Source organism: Oncorhynchus keta, chromosome 29, assembly GCF_023373465.1.
Source record: "Oncorhynchus keta strain PuntledgeMale-10-30-2019 chromosome 29, Oket_V2, whole genome shotgun sequence".
NCBI classification, from domain to species: Eukaryota; Metazoa; Chordata; class Actinopteri; order Salmoniformes; family Salmonidae; genus Oncorhynchus; species Oncorhynchus keta.
Genome location: NC_068449.1, coordinates 3,517,410 through 3,539,909, shown reverse-complemented (window position 1 = coordinate 3,539,909; position 22,500 = coordinate 3,517,410). Strand labels below are relative to the sequence as shown.

At 44.9% G+C, this 22,500-nt stretch overlaps 1 protein-coding gene across 2 annotated transcripts in view; it reads left to right on the top strand.

Annotated features, from left to right (window-relative positions):
- The window catches only part of xdh (xanthine dehydrogenase), an 86,657-nt gene that overhangs the window by 49,167 nt on the left and 14,990 nt on the right, over window positions 1–22,500 (top strand). For both annotated transcript variants that reach the window (XM_052485657.1, XM_052485656.1), the window contains 4 exons: window positions 7,923–8,142; window positions 8,589–8,713; window positions 9,284–9,417; window positions 14,885–14,972. In XM_052485657.1, the coding sequence (XP_052341617.1) occupies window positions 7,923–8,142; window positions 8,589–8,713; window positions 9,284–9,417; window positions 14,885–14,972 (567 nt within the window). The remainder of the gene's footprint in view (window positions 1–7,922; window positions 8,143–8,588; window positions 8,714–9,283; window positions 9,418–14,884; window positions 14,973–22,500) is intronic.

Genomic DNA, 22,500 nt, shown 5'->3' with positions numbered 1-22,500 from the left:
CTAGATGACATGTCTTTCCCCCCAATTCCCTGTTTAGCTGTTATAGGCCTAGATGACATGTCTTTCCCCCCAATTCCCTGTTTAGCTGTTATAGTCCTAGATGACATGTCTTTTCCCCCCAATTCCCTGTTTAGCTGTTATAGGCCTAGATGACATGTCTTTCCCCCCAATTCCCTGTTTAGCTGTTATAGGCCTAGATGACATGTCTTTCCCCCCAATTCCCTGTTTAGCTGTTATAGTCCTAGATGACATGTCTTTCCCCCCAATTCCCTGTTTAGCTGTTATAGTCCTAGATGACATGTCTTTCCCCCCCAATTCCCTGTTTAGCTGTTATAGTCCTAGATGACATGTCTTTCCCCACCAATTCCCTGTTTAGCTGTTATAGTCCTAGATGACATGTCTTTTCCCCCAAGTCCCTGTTTAGCTGTTATAGTCCTAGATGACATGTCTTTCCCCCCAATTCCCTGTTTAGCTGTTATAGGCCTAGATGACATGTCTTTCCCCCCCAATTCCCTGTTTAGCTGTTATAGTCCTAGATGACATGTCTTTCCCCCCCAATTCCCTGTTTAGCTGTTATAGTCCTAGATGACATGTCTTTCCCCACCAATTCCCTGTTTAGCTGTTATAGTCCTAGATGACATGTCTTTTCCCCCCAAGTCCCTGTTTAGCTGTTATAGTCCTAGATGACATGTCTTTCCCCCCAATTCCCTGTTTAGCTGTTATAGGCCTAGATGACATGTCTTTCCCCCCAATTCCCTGTTTAGCTGTTATAGTCCTAGATGACATGTCTTTTCCCCCCAATTCCCTGTTTAGCTGTTATAGGCCTAGATGACATGTCTTTCCCCCCAATTCCCTGTTTAGCTGTTATAGTCCTAGATGACATGTCTTTCCCCCCAATTCCCTGTTTAGCTGTTATAGGCCTAGATGACATGTCTTTCCCCCCAATTCCCTGTTTAGCTGTTATAGTCCTAGATGACATGTCTTTTCCCCCCAATTCCCTGTTTAGCTGTTATAGGCCTAGATGACATGTCTTTCCCCCCAATTCCCTGTTTAGCTGTTATAGTCCTAGATGACATGTCTTTCCCCCCAATTCCCTGTTTAGCTGTTATAGTCCTAGATGACATGTCTTTCCCCCCCAATTCCCTGTTTAGCTGTTATAGGCCTAGATGACATGTCTTTCCCCCCAATTCCCTGTTTAGCTGTTATAGTCCTAGATGACATGTCTTTTCCCCCAAGTCCCTGTTTAGCTGTTATAGTCCTAGATGACATGTCTTTCCCCCCCAATTCCCTGTTTATCTGTTATAGGCCTAGATGACATGTCTTTCCCCCCAATTCCCTGTTTAGCTGTTATAGTCCTAGATGACATGTCTTTCCCCCCAATTCCCTGTTTAGCTGTTATAGTCCTAGATGACATGTCTTTCCCCCCCAATTCCCTGTTTAGCTGTTATAGTCCTAGATGACATGTCTTTCCCCACCAATTCCCTGTTTAGCTGTTATAGTCCTAGATGACATGTCTTTTCCCCCCAAGTCCCTGTTTAGCTGTTATAGTCCTAGATGACATGTCTTTCCCCCCAATTCCCTGTTTAGCTGTTATAGGCCTAGATGACATGTCTTTCCCCCCAATTCCCTGTTTAGCTGTTATAGTCCTAGATGACATGTCTTTCCCCCCAATTCCCTGTTTAGCTGTTATAGGCCTAGATGACATGTCTTTTCCCCCAAGTCCCTGTTTAGCTGTTATAGTCCTAGATGACATGTCTTTCCCCCCAATTCCCTGTTTAGCTGTTATAGTCCTAGATGACATGTCTTTCCCCCCAAGTCCCTGTTTAGCTGTTATAGGCCTAGATGACATGTCTTCCCCCCCAATTCCCTGTTTAGCTGTTATAGGCCTAGATGACATGTCTTTCCCCCCCAATTCCCTGTTTAGCTGTTATAGTCCTAGATGACATGTCTTTCCCCCCAATTCCCTGTTTAGCTGTTATAGTCCTAGATTACATGTCTTTTCCCCCAATTCCCTGTTTAGCTGTTATAGGCCTAGATGACATGTCTTTCCCCCCAATTCCCTGTCTCTAGACAGATGCATGATAAAGGTTCATTCTAAAATTACCGTGACTCAATGGTCACGTGGAATTTGACTGCAGTTGGTGTGACGGGGTAATAAGGCCACCGCAACGGCCCGAGGCGAAGACACGCGAGAACTTGGACAGCGTAGGTTAGGAACAGTCGACTCATGAACGAAGGGAGGAGAGAGAAGGAGGGAGGGATAGAGGGGAAAGAAAGAGTGTTAAATGGAAGCCCAGAGGCTTTATTCTGGGAAACGCAACACAGACGTCGAGCAACGATAATCCATTCTCTCCACAGTCACACATATGACCTACCTAAAGAAGGGCTCGTGTGACTCTGGAACACACAACTACTCTACTGTCACGCTCTGCTAGACTCCTGATTTCTCTTACCATCCCAGACTACTCCACTATCACGCTCTGATAGACTCCTGATTTCTCTTACCGTCCCAGACTACTCCACTATCACGCTCTGATAGACTCCTGATTTCTCTTACCGTCCCAGACTACTCCACTATCACGCTCTGATAGACTCCTGATTTCTCTTACCGTCCCAGACTACTCTACTATCACACTCTGCTAGACTCCTGATTTATCTTACCATCCCAGACTACTCTACTATCACACTCTGATAGACTCCTGATTTCTCTTACCATCCCAGACTACTCTACTATCACACTCTGCTAGACTCCTGATTTCTCTTACCATCCCAGACTACTCCACTATCACGCTCTGATAGACTCCTGATTTCTCTTACCATCCCAGACTACTCCACTATCACACTCTGATAGACTCCTGATTTCTCTTACCGTCCCAGACTACTCCACTATCACGCTCTGATAGACTCCTGATTTCTCTTACCATCCCAGACTACTCCACTATCACACTCTGCTAGACTCCTGATTTCAATTCAATTCAATTCAATTCAAGGGCTTTATTGGCATGGGAAACATGTGTTAACATTGCCAAAGCAAGTGAGGTAGACAACATACAAAGTGAATATATAAGGTGAAAAACAACACAAATGAACAGTAAACATTACACGTACAGAAGTTTCAAAACAGTAAAGACATTACAAATGTCATATTATGTATATATATATATATATATATATATATATATATATATATATATATATATATATATATATATATATATATATATATATACATACAATGTACACATTTCTCTTACCATCCCAGACTACTCCACTATCACGCTCTGATAGACTCCTGATTTCTCTTACCATCCCAGACTACTCCACGTTTGAGGGTACTGTGTGTACAGTATGTTCTCTATGTTGGAGGGTACTGTGTGTACAGTATGTTCTCCTCTGTGTTGGAGGGTACTGTGTGTACAGTATGTTCTCCTCTGTGTTGGAGGGTACTTTTGTACAGTATGTTCTCTATGTTGGAGGGTACTGTGTGTACAGTATGTTCTCTATGTTGGAGGGTACTGTGTGTACAGTATGTTCTCCTCTGTGTTGGAGGGTACTGTGTGTACAGTATGTTCTCTATGTTGGAGGGTACTGTGTGTACAGTATGTCCTCTATGTTGGAGGGTACTGTGTGTACAGTATGTTCTCCTCTGTGTTGGAGGGTACTTTGTGTACAGTATGTTCTCTATGTTGGAGGGTACTGTGTGTACAGTATGTTCTCTATGTTGGAGGGTACTGTGTGTACAGTATGTCCTCTATGTTGGAGGGTACTGTGTGTACAGTATGTTCTCCTCTGTGTTGGAGGGTACTGTGTGTTCAGTATGTTCTCCTCTATGTTGGAGGGTACTGTGTGTACAGTATGTTCTCTATGTTGGAGGGTACTGTGTGTACAGTATGTTCTCTATGTTGGAGGGTACTGTGTGTACAGTATGTTCTCCTCTGTGTTGGAGGGTACTTTGTGTACAGTATGTTCTCCTCTATGTTGGAGGGTACTGTGTGTACAGTATGTTCTCTATGTTGGAGGGTACTGTGTGTACAGTATGTTCTTTATGTTGGAGGGTACTGTGTGTACAGTATGTTCTCCTCTGTGTTGGAGGGTACTGTGTGTACAGTATGTTCTCAATGTTGGAGGGTACTGTGTGTACAGTATGTTCTCTGTGTTGGAGGGTACTGTGTGTACAGTATGTTCTCTATGTTGGAGGGTACTTTGTGTACAGTATGTTCTCCTCTATGTTGGAGGGTACTGTGTGTACAGTATGTTCTCCTCTATGTTGGAGGGTACTGTGTGTACAGTATGTTCTCCTCTAGGTTGGAGGGTACTGTGTGTACAGTATGTTCTCTATGTTGGAGGGTACTGTGTGTACAGTATGTTCTCCTCTATGTTGGAGGGTACTGTGTGTACAGTATGTTCTCCTCTATGTTGGAGGGTACTGTGTGTACAGTATGTTCTCCTCTATGTTGGAGGGTACTGTGTGTACAGTATGTTCTCTATGTTGGAGGGTACTGTGTGTACAGTATGTTCTCCTCTATGTTGGAGGGTACTGTGTGTACAGTATGTTCTCCTCTATGTTGGAGGGTACTGTGTGTACAGTATGTTCTCAATGTTGGAGGGTACTGTGTGTACAGTATGTTCTCCTCTATGTTGGAGGGTACTGTGTGTACAGTATGTTCTCCTCTATGTTGGAGGGTACTGTGTGTACAGTATGTTCTCCTCTGTGTTGGAGGGTACTGTGTGTACAGTATGTTCTCTATGTTGGAGGGTACTGTGTGTACAGTATGTTCTCAATGTTGGAGGGTACTGTGTGTACAGTATGTTCTCCTCTATGTTGGAGGGTACTGTGTGTACAGTATGTTCTCCTCTATGTTGGAGGGTACTGTGTGTACAGTATGTTCTCCTCTATGTTGGAGGGTACTGTGTGTACAGTATGTTCTCTATGTTGGAGGGTACTGTGTGTACAGTATGTTCTCTATGTTGGAGGGTACTGTGTGTACAGTATGTTCTCCTCTGTGTTGGAGGGTACTGTGTGTACAGTATGTTCTCCTCTAGGTTGGAGGGTACTGTGTGTACAGTATGTTCTCCTCTATGTTGGAGGGTACTGTGTGTACAGTATGTTCTCCTCTAGGTTGGAGGGTACTGTGTGTACAGTATGTTCTCCTCTATGTTGGAGGGTACTGTGTGTACAGTATGTCCTCTATGTTGGAGGGTACTGTGTGTACAGTATGTTCTCTATGTTGGAGGGTACTGTGTGTACAGTATGTTCTCTATGTTGGAGGGTACTGTGTGTACAGTATGTTCTCAATGTTGGAGGGTACTGTGTGTACAGTATGTTCTCTAGGTTGGAGGGTACTGTGTGTACAGTATGTTCTCCTCTATGTTGGAGGGTACTGTGTGTACAGTATGTTCTCCTCTAGGTTGGAGGGTACTGTGTGTACAGTATGTTCTCCTCTATGTTGGAGGGTACTGTGTGTACAGTATGTTCTCTATGTTGGAGGGTACTGTGTGTACAGTATGTCCTCAATGTTGGAGGGTACTGTGTGTACAGTATGTTCTCTATGTTGGAGGGTACTGTGTGTACAGTATGTTCTCTATGTTGGAGGGTACTGTGTGTACAGTATGTTCTCCTCTATGTTGGAGGGTACTGTGTGTACAGTATGTGCTCTATGTTGGAGGGTACTGTGTGTACAGTATGTTCTCTATGTTGGAGGGTACTGTGTGTACAGTATGTTCTTTATGTTGGAGGGTACTGTGTGTACAGTATGTTCTCTATGTTGGAGGGTACTGTGTGTACAGTATGTTCTCTATGTTGGAGGGTACTGTGTGTACAGTATGTTCTCTATGTTGGAGGGTACTGTGTGTACAGTATGTTCTCCTCTATGTTGGAGGGTACTGTGTGTACAGTATGTTCTCTATGTTGGAGGGTACTGTGTGTACAGTATGTTCTCAATGTTGGAGGGTACTGTGTGTACAGTATGTTCTCTAGGTTGGAGGGTACTGTGTGTACAGTATGTTCTCCTCTATGTTGGAGGGTACTGTGTGTACAGTATGTTCTCCTCTAGGTTGGAGGGTACTGTGTGTACAGTATGTTCTCCTCTATGTTGGAGGGTACTGTGTGTACAGTATGTTCTCCTCTAGGTTGGAGGGTACTGTGTGTACAGTATGTTCTCCTCTATGTTGGAGGGTACTGTGTGTACAGTATGTTCTCTATGTTGGAGGGTACTGTGTGTACAGTATGTTCTCCTCTATGCAGTAAACTATACTTCCCTCTGGCAGGAAACTGCCTTCCCTCTGGCAGGACACTACCTTCCCTCTGGCAGGACACTACCTTCCCTCTGGCAGGACACTACCTTCCCTCTGGCAGGAAACTGCCTTCCCCTCTGGCAGGAAACTGTCTTCCCTCTGGCAGGAAACTGCCTTCCCCTCTGGCAGGAAACTGCCTTCCCCTCTGGCAGGAAACTGTCTTCCCTCTGGCTGGAAACTGCCTTCCCTCTGGCAGGAAACTGCCTTCCCCTCTGGCAGGAAACTGCCTTCCCTTCTTGCAGGAAACTGCCTTCCCCTTTGGCAGGAAACTACCTTCCCTTCTTGCAGGAAACTGCCTTCCCTCTGGCAGGAAACTGCCTTCCCCTCTGGCAGGAAACTGCCTTCCCCTCTGGCAGGAAACTGCCTTCCCTCTGTCAGGAAACCACCTTCCCTTCTGGCAATAAACTACCTTCCCCTCTGGCAGGAAACTGCCTTCCCCTCTGGCAGGAAACTACCTTCCCCTCTGGCAGGAAACTGCCTTCCCCTCTGGCAGGAAACAACCTTTCCTCTGGCAGGAAACTACCTTCCCTTCTTGCAGGAAACTGCCTTCCCTATGGCAGGAAACAACCTTTCCTCTGGCAGGAAACAACCTTCCCCTCTGGCAGGAAACTGCCTTCCCCTCTGGCAGGAAACGACCTTTACTCTGGCAGGAAACTGCCTTCCCCTCTGGCAGGAACTTCCTTCCCTCTGGCAGGAAACTACCTTGACCCTCTGGCAGGAAACTGCCTTCCCTCTGGCAGGAAACTGCCTTCCCCTCTAGCAGGAAACTGCCTTCCCCTCTGGCAGCAAACTGCCTTCCCCTCTGGCAGCAAACTGCCTTCCCCTCTGGCAGGAAACAACCTTTACTCTGGCAGGAAACTGCCTTCCCCTCTGGCAGGAACTTACTTCCCTCTGGCAGGAAACTGCCTTCCCTCTGGCAGGAAACAACCTTTCCTCTGGCAGGAAACTACCTTCCTTCTGGCAGGAAACTGCCTTCCCCTCTGGCAGGAAACTGCCTTCCCCTCTGTCAGGAAACTGCCTTCCCTCTGGCAGGAAACTACCTTCCCTCTGGCAGGAAACTGCCTTCCCCTCTGGCAGGAAACTGCCTTCCCTTCTTGCATGAAACTGCCTTCCCTTCTGGCAGGAAACTACCCTGTGATGTCACAGAGAAGCCTTTTTCAGGACCTCTTCTGATCTTTTTAACCACAGATCATAGAAACAAAAACACCTGGTATTTTTCTGGAGATAATGACTATGAGGGTGAAAAGTGACAGAACTGCCCTTTAATATGTGTTTGGTGTTAAAAGTGTAAATAAAAATATCATTTTAGCAGACACTTATATCCAATATAGTCAACATTTTGGACACACTAAATCGTTCACGGTTATTTCTTTATTTTTACTATTTTCTACATTGTAGAATAATAGTGAAAATATCAAAACTATGAAATAACACATATGGAATCATGTAGTAACCCCAAAAAGTGTTTTAAAAAAAATCTAAAAATATTTTACATTTGAAATTTTCAAAGTAGCCACTCTTTGCCTTGATGACAGCGTTGCACACTGATGACATTCTCTCAACCAGATTCTTGAGGTAGTCACCTGGTATGCATTGTCTGGGTGTGTCTGGGTGTGTGTATTCTCTAGGTGACGTGTGTGGGCCACATCATAGGAGCGGTAGTAGCAGACACTCAGGCTCACGCTCAGAGAGCAGCCAAGGCCGTGAGGATCACCTACCAGGAACTACAGCCTGTAATCATCACCATACAGGACGCCATTACCCATCAGTCCTTCTTCCAGCCGGTTAGAACCATCCAGACGGGAGACCTGGACCAAGGGTTCACACAGGCTGACCACATCCTGGAGGGTGAGTCTGTGAGGGTGAGGGTGAGTGTGAGTGTGTGAGTGAGAGTGTGTGAGAGTGAGTCTGTGAGGGTGTGTGAGTGTGAGTGTGTGAGTGAGAGTGTGTGAGAGTGAGTCTGTGAGGGTGTGTGAGTGTGAGTGTGTGAGTGAGAGTGTGTGAGAGTGAGTCTGTGAGGGTGAGGGTGAGTGTGTGAGGTTGAGTCTGTGAGGGTGCGTGAGTGTGAGTGAATGAGTGAGTGTGTATGAGTGTGAGTGTGTGAGTGAGAGTCTGTGAGAGTGAGGGTATGAGTGAGGGTGTGAGTGAGGGTGAGTCTGTGAGGGTGAGGGTGAGTGTGAGGGTGAGTGAGTGAGTGAGTGAGTGAGTGAGTGAGTGAGTGAGTGAGTGAGTGAGTGAGTGAGTGAGTGAGTGAGTGAGTGAGTGTGTGTGTGATCATGTGTCTGTATTACCAGGTGAGATGCATATGGGAGGCCAGGAACACTTCTACCTGGAGACCAATGTTACTGTAGCTGTACCTAAAGGAGAGGATGGAGAGATGGAGCTGTTTGTCTCTACTCAGTCTGCTACCAAGACCCAGGTACACACACACACACACACAGACTTGCGCAGCTAACCTAGTGGGGACATACAATTCAGTCCCATTCAAAATCCTATTTTCCTTAACCCAAAAACCTAACCTTAACCTTAACCCTAGCTCCTAAATCTAACCCTAGCTCCTAACCCTAACCCTAAATCTAACCCTAACTCCTAACCCTAACCCTAAAACTAACCCTAAAACTAACCCTAGCTCCTAACCCTAACCCTAGTTCCTAACCCTAAATCTAACCCTAGCTCCTAACCCTAACTCCTAACCCTAACCCTAAAACTAACCCTAGCTCCTAACCCAAAAACTATTTCTAACAATAATTCTAACCTTAACCCTAAAACCCAATGGAAATTATATTTGAACTTGTGGTGACCAGCAAAATGTCCCCAGTTGGTCAACAACAAAAACTGTTTTACAATTCTTGTGGGGGCTACTGGTCCCCACAAGAATGGTTAAACACATCCAAACACACACATTCAAACACACTCACTCTCTCTCTCTCTCTCTCTCTCTCTCTCTCTCTCTCTCTCTCTCTCTCTCTCTCTCTCTCTCTCTTTCCAGTCTCTGGTTGCTAAGGCGTTGGGTGTCCCGGCCAGTAGAGTGGTGATCAGAGTGAAGAGGATGGGAGGAGGATTCGGAGGGAAGGAGAGCAGGTCAACCATCCTGTCTACCATGGTTGCTGTGGCTGCTCAGAAGTAAGATGACGCACAAATGTAGATCACTCCAGATTCAAAGCAAAATGGTTGGTTTTTGTAGGTTCGCAAGACGTCTGGAGACACTGTCCAGAGCAACAACAAAAAAATCAGTGCCAGGAGCTTTGTTTAAACCCGGGTCTATAAAAGGAGAGTCAGCTACTAAACTAAACCGTGGAGTTTTTTTTCCTGATCTTAACCAATCAGAATGAATGCCTGAATTGAATTAGCACTATTCTAAACCCAAACACCAAACATTAGGGAATTAATGTCTGATTGTTAACCAATTGGATTTAATGTCTGCTTGTTAACCAATTGGAATTAATGTCTGCTTGTTAACCAATTGGAATTAATGTCTGCTTGTTAACCAATTGGACTTAATGTCTGCTTGTTAACCAATTGGACTTAATGTCTGCTTGTTAACCAATTGGATTTAATGTCTGCTTGTTAACCAATTGGACTTAATGTCTGCTTGTTAACCAATTGGATTTAATGTCTGCTTGTTAACCAATTGGACTTAATGTCTGCTTGTTAACCAATTGGATTTAATGTCTGCTTGTTAACCAATTGGACTTAATGTCTGCTTGTTAACCAATTGGAATTAATGTCTGCTTGTTAACCAATTGGAATTAATGTCTGCTTGTTAACCAATTGGAATTAATGTCTGCTTGTTAACCAATTGGAATTAATGTCTGCTTGTTAACCAATTGGAATTAATGTCTGCTTGTTAACCAATTGGAATTAATGTCTGCTTGTTAACCAATTGGAATTAATGCCTTTCTGTTTTACTTAACTAAGTCGGAATTAATGCCTTTCTGTTTTACTTAACCAAGTCGGACTTAATGCCTTTCTGTTTTACTTAACTAAGTCGGAATTAATGCCTTTCTGTTTTACTTAACTAAGTCGGAATTAATGCCTTTCTGTTTTACTTAACCAAGTCGGACTTAATGCCTTTCTGTTTTACTTAACTAAGTCGGAATTAATGCCTTTCTGTTTTACTTAACTAAGTCGGAATTAATGCCTTTCTGTTTTACTTAACTAAGTCGGAATTAATGCCTTTCTGTTTTACTTAACCAAGTCGGACTTAATGCCTTTCTGTTTTACTTAACTAAGTCGGAATTAATGCCTTTCTGTTTTACTTAACTAAGTCGGAATTAATGCCTTACTGTTTTACTAAACCAAGTCGGACTTAATGCCTTTCTGTTTTACTAAACCAAGTCGGACTTAATGCCTTTCTGTTTTACTTAACTAAGTGGGAATTTATGCCTTTCTGTTTTACTTAACTAAGTCGGAATTAATGCCTTACTGTTTTACTAAACCAAGTCGGACTTAATGCATAAACAAGTTCAGTCAAAACCGGTCACTAGGGGCAACAGCGAGCGCTAGTACAATGAAGTAGGCTTGAGATTTGCTAGGATGGTGAATGGGCATAATCCGTGGACTCCAGGTCCAAGGGTAGCATGTTAAATCCTACTGATGGGCACTGCTATATAATGTTAAATCCCACTGATTGGCACTGCTATAGAATGTTAAATCCCACTGATTGGCACTGCTATAGAATGTTAAATCCCACTGATTGGCACTGCGATAGAATGTTAAATCCCACTGATTGGCACTGCTATAGAATGCTAAAGCCCACTGATTGGCACTGCTATAGAATGTTAAATCACATTGATGGGCACTGCTATAGAATGTTAAATCCCACTGATGGGCACTGCTATAGAATGTTAAATCCCACTGATTGGCACTGCTATAGAATGTTAAATCCCACTGATGGGCACTGCTATAGAATGTTAAATCCCATTGATGGGCACTGCTATAGAATGTTAAATCCCATTGATGGGCACTGCTATAGAATGTTAAATCCCACTGATGGGCACTGCTATAGAATGTTAAATCCCACTGATGGGCACTGCTATAGAATGTTAAATCCCACTGATGGGCACTGCTATAGAATGTTAAATCCCACTGATGGGCACTGCTATAGAATGTTAAATCCCACTGATGGGCACTGCTATAGAATGTTAAATCCCACTGATGGGCACTGCTATAGAATGTTAAATCCCACTGATGGGCACTGCTATAGAATGTTAAATCCCACTGATGGGCACTGCTATAGAATGTTAAATCCCACTGATGGGCACTGCTATAGAATGTTAAATCCCACTGATGGGCACTGCTATAGAATGTTAAATCCCACTGATGGGCACTGCTATAGAATGTTAAATCCCACTGATGGTCACTGCTATAGAATGTTAAATCACACTGATGGGCACTGCTATAGAATGTTAAATCCCAGTGATGGGCACTGCTATAGAATGTTAAATCCCACTGATGGGCACTGCTATAGAATGTTAAATCACACTGATTGGCACTGCTATAGAATGTTAAATCCCACTGATGGGCACTGCTATAGAATGTTAAATACCACTGATGGGCACTGCTATAGAATGTTAAATCCCACTGATGGGCACTGCTATAGAATGTTAAATCACACTGATGGGCACTGCTATAGAATGTTAAATCACACTGATGGGCACTGCTATAGAATGTTAAATCACACTGATGGGCACTGCTATAGAATGTTAAATCCCACTGATTGGCACTGCTATAGAATGTTAAATCCTACTGATGGGCACTGCTATAGAATGTTAAATCACACTGATGGGCACTGCTATAGAATGTTAAATCCCACTGATGGGCACTGCTATAGAATGTTAAATCCCACTGATGGGCACTGCTATAGAATGTTAAATCCCACTGATGGGCACTGCTATAGAATGTTAAATCCCACTGATGGGCACTGCTATAGAATGTTAAATCCCACTGATTGGCACTGCTATAGAATGTTAAATCCCACTGATGGGCACTGCTATAGAATGTTAAATACCACTGATGGGCACTGCTATAGAATGTTAAATCACACTGACGGGCACTGCTATAGAATGTTAAATCACACTGATTGGCACTGCTATAGAATGTTAAATCACACTGATGGGCACTGCTATAGAATGTTAAATCCCACTGATGGGCACTGCTATAGAATGTTAAATACCACTGATGGGCACTGCTATAGAATGTTAAATCCCACTGATGGGCACTGCTATAGAATGTTAAATCCCACTGATGGGCACTGCTATAGAATGTTAAATCACACTGATGGGCACTGCTATAGAATGTTAAATACCACTGATGGGCACTGCTATAGAATGTTAAATCCCACTGATTGGCACTGCTATAGAATGTTAAATCCCAGTGATGGGCACTGCTATAGAATGTTAAATACCACTGATGGGCACTACTATAGAATGTTAAATCCCACTGATGGGCACTGCTATAGAATGTTAAATCCCACTGATTGGCACTGCTATAGAATGTTAAATCCCACTGATGGGCACTGCTATAGAATGTTAAATACCACTGATGGGCACTGCTATAGAATGTTAAATCCCACTGATGGGCACTGCTATAGAATGTTAAATCACACTGATGGGCACTGCTATAGAATGTTAAATACCACTGATGGGCACTGCTATAGAATGTTAAATCCCACTGATTGGCACTGCTATAGAATGTTAAATCCCAGTGATGGGCACTGCTATAGAATGTTAAATACCACTGATGGGCACTGCTATAGAATGTTAAATCCCACTGATTGGCACTGCTATAGAATGTTAAATCCCAGTGATGGGCACTGCGATAGAATGTTAAATCCCACTGATTGGCACTGCTATAGAATGCTAAAGCCCACTGATTGGCACTGCTATAGAATGTTAAATCCCACTGATGGGCACTGCTATAGAATGTTAAATCCCAATGATGGGCACTGCTATAGAATGTTAAATCTCAATGATGGGCACTGCTATAGAATGTTAAATCACACTGATTGGCACTGCTATAGAATGTTAAATCCCACTGATTGGCACTGCTATAGAATGTTAAATCACACTGATTGGCACTGCTATAGAATGTTAAATCCCACTGATTGGCACTGCTATAGAATGTTAAATCCCACTGATGGGCACTGCTATAGAATGTTAAATCCCACTGATTGGCACTACTATAGAATGTTAAATCACACTGATGGGCACTGCTATAGAATGTTAAATCCCACTGATGGGCACTGCTATAGAATGTTAAATCACACTGATGGGCACTGCTATAGAATGTTAAATCACACTGATGGGCACTGCTATAGAATGTTAAATCACACTGATGGGCACTGCTATAGAATGTTAAATCCCACTGATTGGCACTGCTATAGAATGTTAAATCCCACTGATGGGCACTGCTATAGAATGTTAAATCCCACTGATGGGCACTGCTATAGAATGTTAAATCCCACTGATGGGCACTGCTATAGAATGTTAAATCCCACTGATGGGCACTGCTATAGAATGTTAAATCACACTGATGGGCACTGCTATAGAATGTTAAATCACACTGATGGGCACTGCTATAGAATGTTAAATCCCAGTGATGGGCACTGCTATAGAATGTTAAATCCCACTGATGGGCACTGCTATAGAATGTTAAATCCCACTGATGGGCACTGCTATAGAATGTTAAATCCCACTGATGGGCACTGCTATAGAATGTTAAATCCCACTGATGGGCACTGCTATAGAATGTTAAATCACACTGATGGGCACTGCTATAGAATGTTAAATCACACTGATGGGCACTGCTATAGAATGTTAAATCACACTGATGGGCACTGCTATAGAATGTTAAATCCCACTGATGGGCACTGCTATAGAATGTTAAATCCCACTGATGGGCACTGCTATAGAATGTTAAATCCCACTGATGGGCACTGCTATAGAATGTTAAATCACACTGATGGGCACTGCTATAGAATGTTAAATCACACTGATGGGCACTGCTATAGAATGTTAAATCACACTGATGGGCACTGCTATAGAATGTTAAATCACACTGATGGGCACTGCTATAGAATGTTAAATCCCACTGATGGGCACTGCTATAGAATGTTAAATCCCACTGATGGTCACTGCTATAGAATGTTAAATCACACTGATTGGCACTGCTATAGAATGTTAAATCACACTGATGGGCACTGCTATAGAATGTTAAATCACACTGATGGGCACTGCTATAGAATGTTAAATCCCATTGATGGGCACTGCTATAGAATGCTAAATCCCAGTGATGGGCACTGCTATAGAATGTTAAATCACACTGATGGTCACTGCCGTGTCAACAAACTTTTCAAAATTTGATGTTTGGAGAATTGTGGGCAAAATTATAATTTCGCAGTGAGACTGGGAAGTTGTTGTGAAATGCACACAACCAAAAAAAGGATGCACACACACACACACACACACACACACACACACACACACACACACACACACACACACACACACACACACACACACACACACACACACACACAAAAATACACACTTCGTTACTGAAACTCTCTTGTGTGTGTGTGTTGTGTCAGGTTGAAGAGGCCAGTGAGATGTATGTTGGATAGAGATGAAGACATGCTGGTGACGGGAGGACGACACCCCTTCTATGGACATTACAAGGTAGGACATGCCTGTACACACACAGACACAGACACAGACACAGGCACACGCACACACACACACACATACATTCAAACACACACATGCATACACACACCACAGAAAACAACGCAATCTATAAGTCCAGTCAAGAAGTACTATGGACACAGTTATATGAACTTGACACAAAAAAAATGAGGATTATTAATTGATAGTAGCAATGAACATTAACATATATATTTGTATAAAGACATAGGACAATACAGTAATCATATTATGAATATTTACCTGGATTTGGGTGAGGCACAGCATTTAATAATGACTTTCAAAACTCAAAGTAATTTGTGTTTAAACTATTTTGTGACTAACAAGTGAAGAGGAAACATAGCACACAGCTATACAGGTATAAGGTAAGTTCTGACTTATTACTAAACACAGCTATACAGGTATAAGGTAAGTTCTGACTTATTACTAAACACAGCTATACAGGTATAAGGTAAGTTCTACCACAAGGATAGTCTACCACAGGGATAGTCTACCATGGGGATAGTCTACCACAGGGATAGTCTACCACAGGGATAGTCTACCATGGGGATAGTCTACCATGGGGATAGTCTACCACAGGGATAGTCTACCATGGGGATAGTCTACCATGGGGATAGTCTACCAAGGGGATAGTCTACCACGGGGATAGTCTACCACAAGGATAGTCTACCACGGGGATAGTCTACCACAAGGATAGTCTACCACGGGGATAGTCTACCACAAGGATAGTCTACCACGGGGATAGTCTACCACAGGTATAGTCTACCACGGGGATAGTCTACCACAAGGATAGTCTACCACGGGGATAGTCTACCACGGGGATAGTCTACCATGGGGATAGTCTACCATGGGGATAGTCTACCACGGGGATAGTCTACCACAGGGATAGTCTACCATGGGGATAGTCTACCACGGGGATAGTCTACCACAGGGATAGTCTACCATGGGGATAGTCTACCACAGGTATAGTCTACCACGGGGATAGTCTACCACAAGGATAGTCTACCACAGGGATAGTCTACCATGGGGATAGTCTACCACGGGGATAGTCTACCACAGGGATAGTCTACCACGGGGATAGTCTACCATGGGGATAGTCTACCACGGGGATAGTCTACCACAGGGATAGTCTACCATGGGGATAGTCTACCACAGGGATAGTCTACCACAGGGATAGTCTACCACGGGGATAGTCTACCATGGGGATAGTCTACCACGGGGATAGTCTACCACAGGGATAGTCTACCACAGGGATAGTCTACCACAGGGATAGTCTACCACGGGGATAGTCTACCACAGGGATAGTCTACCACGGGGATAGTCTACCACGGGGATAGTCTACCACAAGGATAGTCTACCATGGGGATAGTCTACCACAGGGATAGTCTACCATGGGGATAGTCTACCACAGGTATAGTCTACCACGGGGATAGTCTACCACAAGGATAGTCTACCACAGGGATAGTCTACCATGGGGATAGTCTACCACGGGGATAGTCTACCACGGGGATAGTCTACCACAGGGATAGTCTACCATGGGGATAGTCTACCACAAGGATAGTCTACCACGGGGATAGTCTACCACAGGGATAGTCTACCATGGGGATAGTCTACCACAGGGATAGTCTACCACAGGGATAGTCTACCATGGGGATAGTCTACCATGGGGATAGTCTACCACAGGGATAGTCTACCATGGGGATAGTCTACCACAAGGATAGTCTACCACGGGGATAGTCTACCACAGGGATAGTCTACCATGGGGATAGTCTACCACAGGGATAGTCTACCACAGGGATAGTCTACCATGGGGATAGTCTACCATGGGGATAGTCTACCACAGGGATAGTCTACCATGGGGATAGTCTACCACAAGGATAGTCTACCACAGGGATAGTCTACCACGGGGATAGTCTACCACAAGGATAGTCTACCACAGGGATAGTCTACCACAGGGATAGTCTACCACATGGATAGTCTACCATGGGGATAGTCTACCACGGGGATAGTCTACCATGGGGATAGTCTACCACAGGGATAGTCTACCATGGGGATAGTCTACCACAAGGATAGTCTACCACGGGGATAGTCTACCACAAGGATAGTCTACCACAGGGATAGTCTACCACAGGGATAGTCTACCACATGGATAGTCTACCACAGGGATAGTCTACCACAAGGATAGTCTACCACAGGGATAGTCTACCACAGGGATAGTCTACCACAAGGATAGTCTACCACGGGGATAGTCTACCACAAGGATAGTCTACCACAGGGATAGTCTACCACAGGGATAGTCTACCACAAGGATAGTCTACCACGGGGATAGTCTACCACAGGGATAGTCTACCACAAGGATAGTCTACCACAGGGATAGTCTACCACAGGGATAGTCTACCACAAGGATAGTCTACCACAGGGATAGTCTACCACAGGGATAGTCTACCACAAGGATAGTCTACCATGGGGATAGTCTACCACGGGGATAGTCTACCACAAGGATAGTCTACCACGGGGATAGTCTACCACAGGGATAGTCTACCACGGGGATAGTCTACCACAGGGATAGTCTACCACGGGGATAGTCTACCACAGGGATAGTCTACCATGGGGATAGTCTACCATGGGGATAGTCTACCATGGGGATAGTCTACCACAGGGATAGTCTACCACAGGGATAGTCTACCACAGGGATAGTCTACCACAAGGATAGTCTACCATGGGGATAGTCTACCACGGGGATAGTCTACCACAAGGATAGTCTACCATGGGGATAGTCTACCACGGGGATAGTCTACCACAAGGATAGTCTACCATGGGGATAGTCTACCACGGGGATAGTCTACCATGGGGATAGTCTACCATGGGAATAGTCTACCACGGGGATAGTCTACCACAGGGATAGTCTACCATGGGGATAGTCTACCACGGGGATAGTCTACCACGGGATAGTCTACCACGGGGATAGTCTACCACAGGGATAGTCTACCACGGGGATAGTCTACCACAGGGATAGTCTACCATGGGGATAGTCTACCACAAGGATAGTCTACCACAGGGATAGTCTACCATTGGGATAGTCTACCACAGGGATAGTCTACCACAGGTATAGTCTACCATTGGGATAGTCTACCACGGGGATAGTCTACCACAGGGATAGTCTACCACAGGGATAGTCTACCACATGGATAGTCTACCATGGGGATAGTCTACCACGGGGATAGTCTACCATGGGGATAGTCTACCACAGGGATAGTCTACCATGGGGATAGTCTACCACAAGGATAGTCTACCACAGGGATAGTCTACCACGGGGATAGTCTACCACAAGGATAGTCTACCACAGGGATAGTCTACCACAGGGATAGTCTACCACATGGATAGTCTACCATGGGGATAGTCTACCACGGGGATAGTCTACCATGGGGATAGTCTACCACAGGGATAGTCTACCATGGGGATAGTCTACCACAAGGATAGTCTACCACGGGGATAGTCTACCACAAGGATAGTCTACCACAGGGATAGTCTACCACAGGGATAGTCTACCACATGGATAGTCTACCACAGGGATAGTCTACCACAAGGATAGTCTACCACAGGGATAGTCTACCACAGGGATAGTCTACCACAAGGATAGTCTACCACGGGGATAGTCTACCACAAGGATAGTCTACCACAGGGATAGTCTACCACAGGGATAGTCTACCACAAGGATAGTCTACCATGGGGATAGTCTACCACAGGGATAGTCTACCACAAGGATAGTCTACCACAGGGATAGTCTACCACAGGGATAGTCTACCACAAGGATAGTCTACCACAGGGATAGTCTACCACAGGGATAGTCTACCACAAGGATAGTCTACCATGGGGATAGTCTACCACGGGGATAGTCTACCACAAGGATAGTCTACCACGGGGATAGTCTACCACAGGGATAGTCTACCACGGGGATAGTCTACCACAGGGATAGTCTACCACGGGGATAGTCTACCACAGGGATAGTCTACCATGGGGATAGTCTACCATGGGGATAGTCTACCATGGGGATAGTCTACCACAGGGATAGTCTACCACAGGGATAGTCTACCACAGGGATAGTCTACCACAAGGATAGTCTACCATGGGGATAGTCTACCACGGGGATAGTCTACCACAAGGATAGTCTACCATGGGGATAGTCTACCACGGGGATAGTCTACCACAAGGATAGTCTACCATGGGGATAGTCTACCACGGGGATAGTCTACCATGGGGATAGTCTACCATGGGAATAGTCTACCACGGGGATAGTCTACCACAGGGATAGTCTACCATGGGGATAGTCTACCACGGGGATAGTCTACCACGGGGATAGTCTACCACGGGGATAGTCTACCACAGGGATAGTCTACCACGGGGATAGTCTACCACAGGGATAGTCTACCATGGGGATAGTCTACCACAAGGATAGTCTACCACAGGGATAGTCTACCATTGGGATAGTCTACCACAGGGATAGTCTACCACAGGTATAGTCTACCATTGGGATAGTCTACCACGGGGATAGTCTACCACAGGGATAGTCTACCATGGGGATAGTCTACCACAAGGATAGTCTACCACAGGGATAGTCTACCATTGGGATAGTCTACCACAGGGATAGTCTACCACAGGTATAGTCTACCATTGGGATAGTCTACCACAGGGATAGTCTACCACAGGTATAGTCTACCATTGGGATAGTCTACCACAAGGATAGTCTACCACGGGGATAGTCTACCACAGGGATAGTCTACCATTGGGATAGTCTACCACAGGGATAGTCTACCACAGGTATAGTCTACCATTGGGATAGTCTACCACAGGGATAGTCTACCACAGGTATAGTCTACCATTGGGATAGTCTACCACAGGGATAGTCTACCACAGGTATAGTCTACCATTGGGATAGTCTACCACAGGGATAGTCTACCACAGGGATAGTCTACCACAGGTATAGTCTACCATTGGGATAGTCTACCACAGGGATAGTCTACCATGGGGATAGTCTACCACGGGGATAGTCTACCACAAGGATAGTCTACCATGGGGATAGTCTACCACGGGGATAGTCTACCACGGGGATAGTCTACCATGGGGATAGTCTACCACGTGGATAGTCTACCACAAGGATAGTCTACCACGGGGATAGTCTACCACAAGGATAGTCTACCACAGGGATAGTCTACCATTGGGATAGTCTACCACAGGGATAGTCTACCATTGGGATAGTCTACCACAGGGATAGTCTACCACAGGTATAGTCTACCATTGGGATAGTCTACCACAGGGATAGTCTACCACAGGTATAGTCTACCATTGGGATAGTCTACCACAAGGATAGTCTACCACGGGGATAGTCTACCACAGGGATAGTCTACCATGGGGATAGTCTACCACAAGGATAGTCTACCACAGGGATAGTCTACCACAGGTATAGTCTACCATTGGGATAGTCTACCACAAGGATAGTCTACCACGGGGATAGTCTACCACAGGGATAGTCTACCATGGGGATAGTCTACCACGGGGATAGTCTACCACAAGGATAGTCTACCACGGGGATAGTCTACCACGGGGATAGTCTACCATGGGGATAGTCTACCACAGGGATAGTCTACCACAAGGATAGTCTACAACAAGGATAGTCTACCACAGGGATAGTCTACCACGGGGATAGTCTACCACGGGGATAGTCTACCACAAGGATAGTCTACCACAAGGATAGTCTACCACAGGGATAGTCTACCACAGGGATAGTCTACCACAAGGATAGTCTACCACAAGGATAGTCTACCACGGGGATAGTCTACCATGGGGATAGTCTACCACGGGGATAGTCTACCATGAGGATAGTCTACCACAGGGATAGTCTACCATGGGGATAGTCTACCACAAGGATAGTCTACCACAAGGATAGTCTACCACAGGGATAGTCTACCACGGGGATAGTCTACCACAGGGATAGTCTACCACAGGGATAGTCTACCACAGGGATAGTCTACCACAAGGATAGTCTACCACAGGGATAGTCTACCACGGGGATAGTCTACCATGAGGATAGTCTACCACAGGGATAGTCTACCATGGGGATAGTCTACCACAGGGATAGTCTACCATGGGGATAGTCTACCATGGGGATAGTCTACCATGAGGATAGTCTACCACAGGGATAGTCTACCATGGGGATAGTCTACCACAGGGATAGTCTACCATGGGGATAGTCTACCACAGGGATAGTCTACCACAGGGATAGTCTACCACAGGGATAGTCTACCATGAGGATAGTCTACCACAGGGATAGTCTACCATGGGGATAGTCTACCACAAGGATAGTCTACCACAAGGATAGTCTACCACAGGGATAGTCTACCACAGGGATAGTCTACCATGGGGATAGTCTACCACAGGGATAGTCTACCATGGGGATAGTCTACCACAAGGATAGTCTACCACAGGGATAGTCTACCATGGGGATAGTCTACCACAAGGATAGTCTACCACAGGGATAGTCTACCATGGGGATAGTCTACCACAAGGATAGTCTACCACAAGGATAGTCTACCACAGGAATATTAATAATATATTTGCGTTTGTGACTTTTTCTACAATCATAAAATAGTGAAACATTTTGATCAGCCTTTTCTCAGACAAGTACTTTGAAGACTTCCTAAAAGAACGTTGATCCTATTTAATTTTGAGGAGAAGTGAAGGCTATGGACTAGTGCTCAATATGTACACATAGATATGCAGAACGTGTGCATCTACAACACACACTGTACAGTTCTACAATACTACTACAATACATTGCATGCTGGCTAGTTAATCTACAGTTTTTTGTTGAATACAAATAATGAACAAGTGACCAACTTTTCCTTCCTGATATATATACAGTAGGTAGCTAGCATGCTAGAAGCTTACTATGGCTGGAATCTTCATGTAAGCAATTTTGACTATTAAGTCTCTCTCTCTCTTTCTGTCCCTTTCTCTCTCTATCGTTCTCTCGGTCTCTCTCTGTGTGTCTCTCTCGCTGTCTCACGATTTGGTCTCTCTATCTCTCTCTCTCTCTCTTTCTCTCCCTCTGTCTCGCTTTCGGTCTCTCTCTCTTTCTCTCTCGCTGTCTCGCTTTCGGTCTCTCTCTCTTTCTCTCCCTCTGTCTCGCTTTCGGTCTCTCTCTCTTTCTCTCTCGCTGTCTCGCTTTCGGTCTCTCTCTCTCTCTTTCTCTCTCTCTGTCTCGCTTTCGGTCTCTCTCTCTCTGTCTCACTTTCGGTCTCTCTCTATCTCTGTCTATTTTGCTTTCTGTCTGTCTCTCTCACTTTCCCTCTGTCTCTCTCTGTCTCACTTCGGTCTCTCTCTTTCTGTCTGTCTCTCTCACTTTCTGTCTGTCTCTCTCTGTCTCGCTTCGGTCTCTCTCTCTCTGTCTCTCTCTCTCTGTCTGTCTCTCCATCTCCCTTCGGTCTCTCTCTCTCTCTGTCTGTCT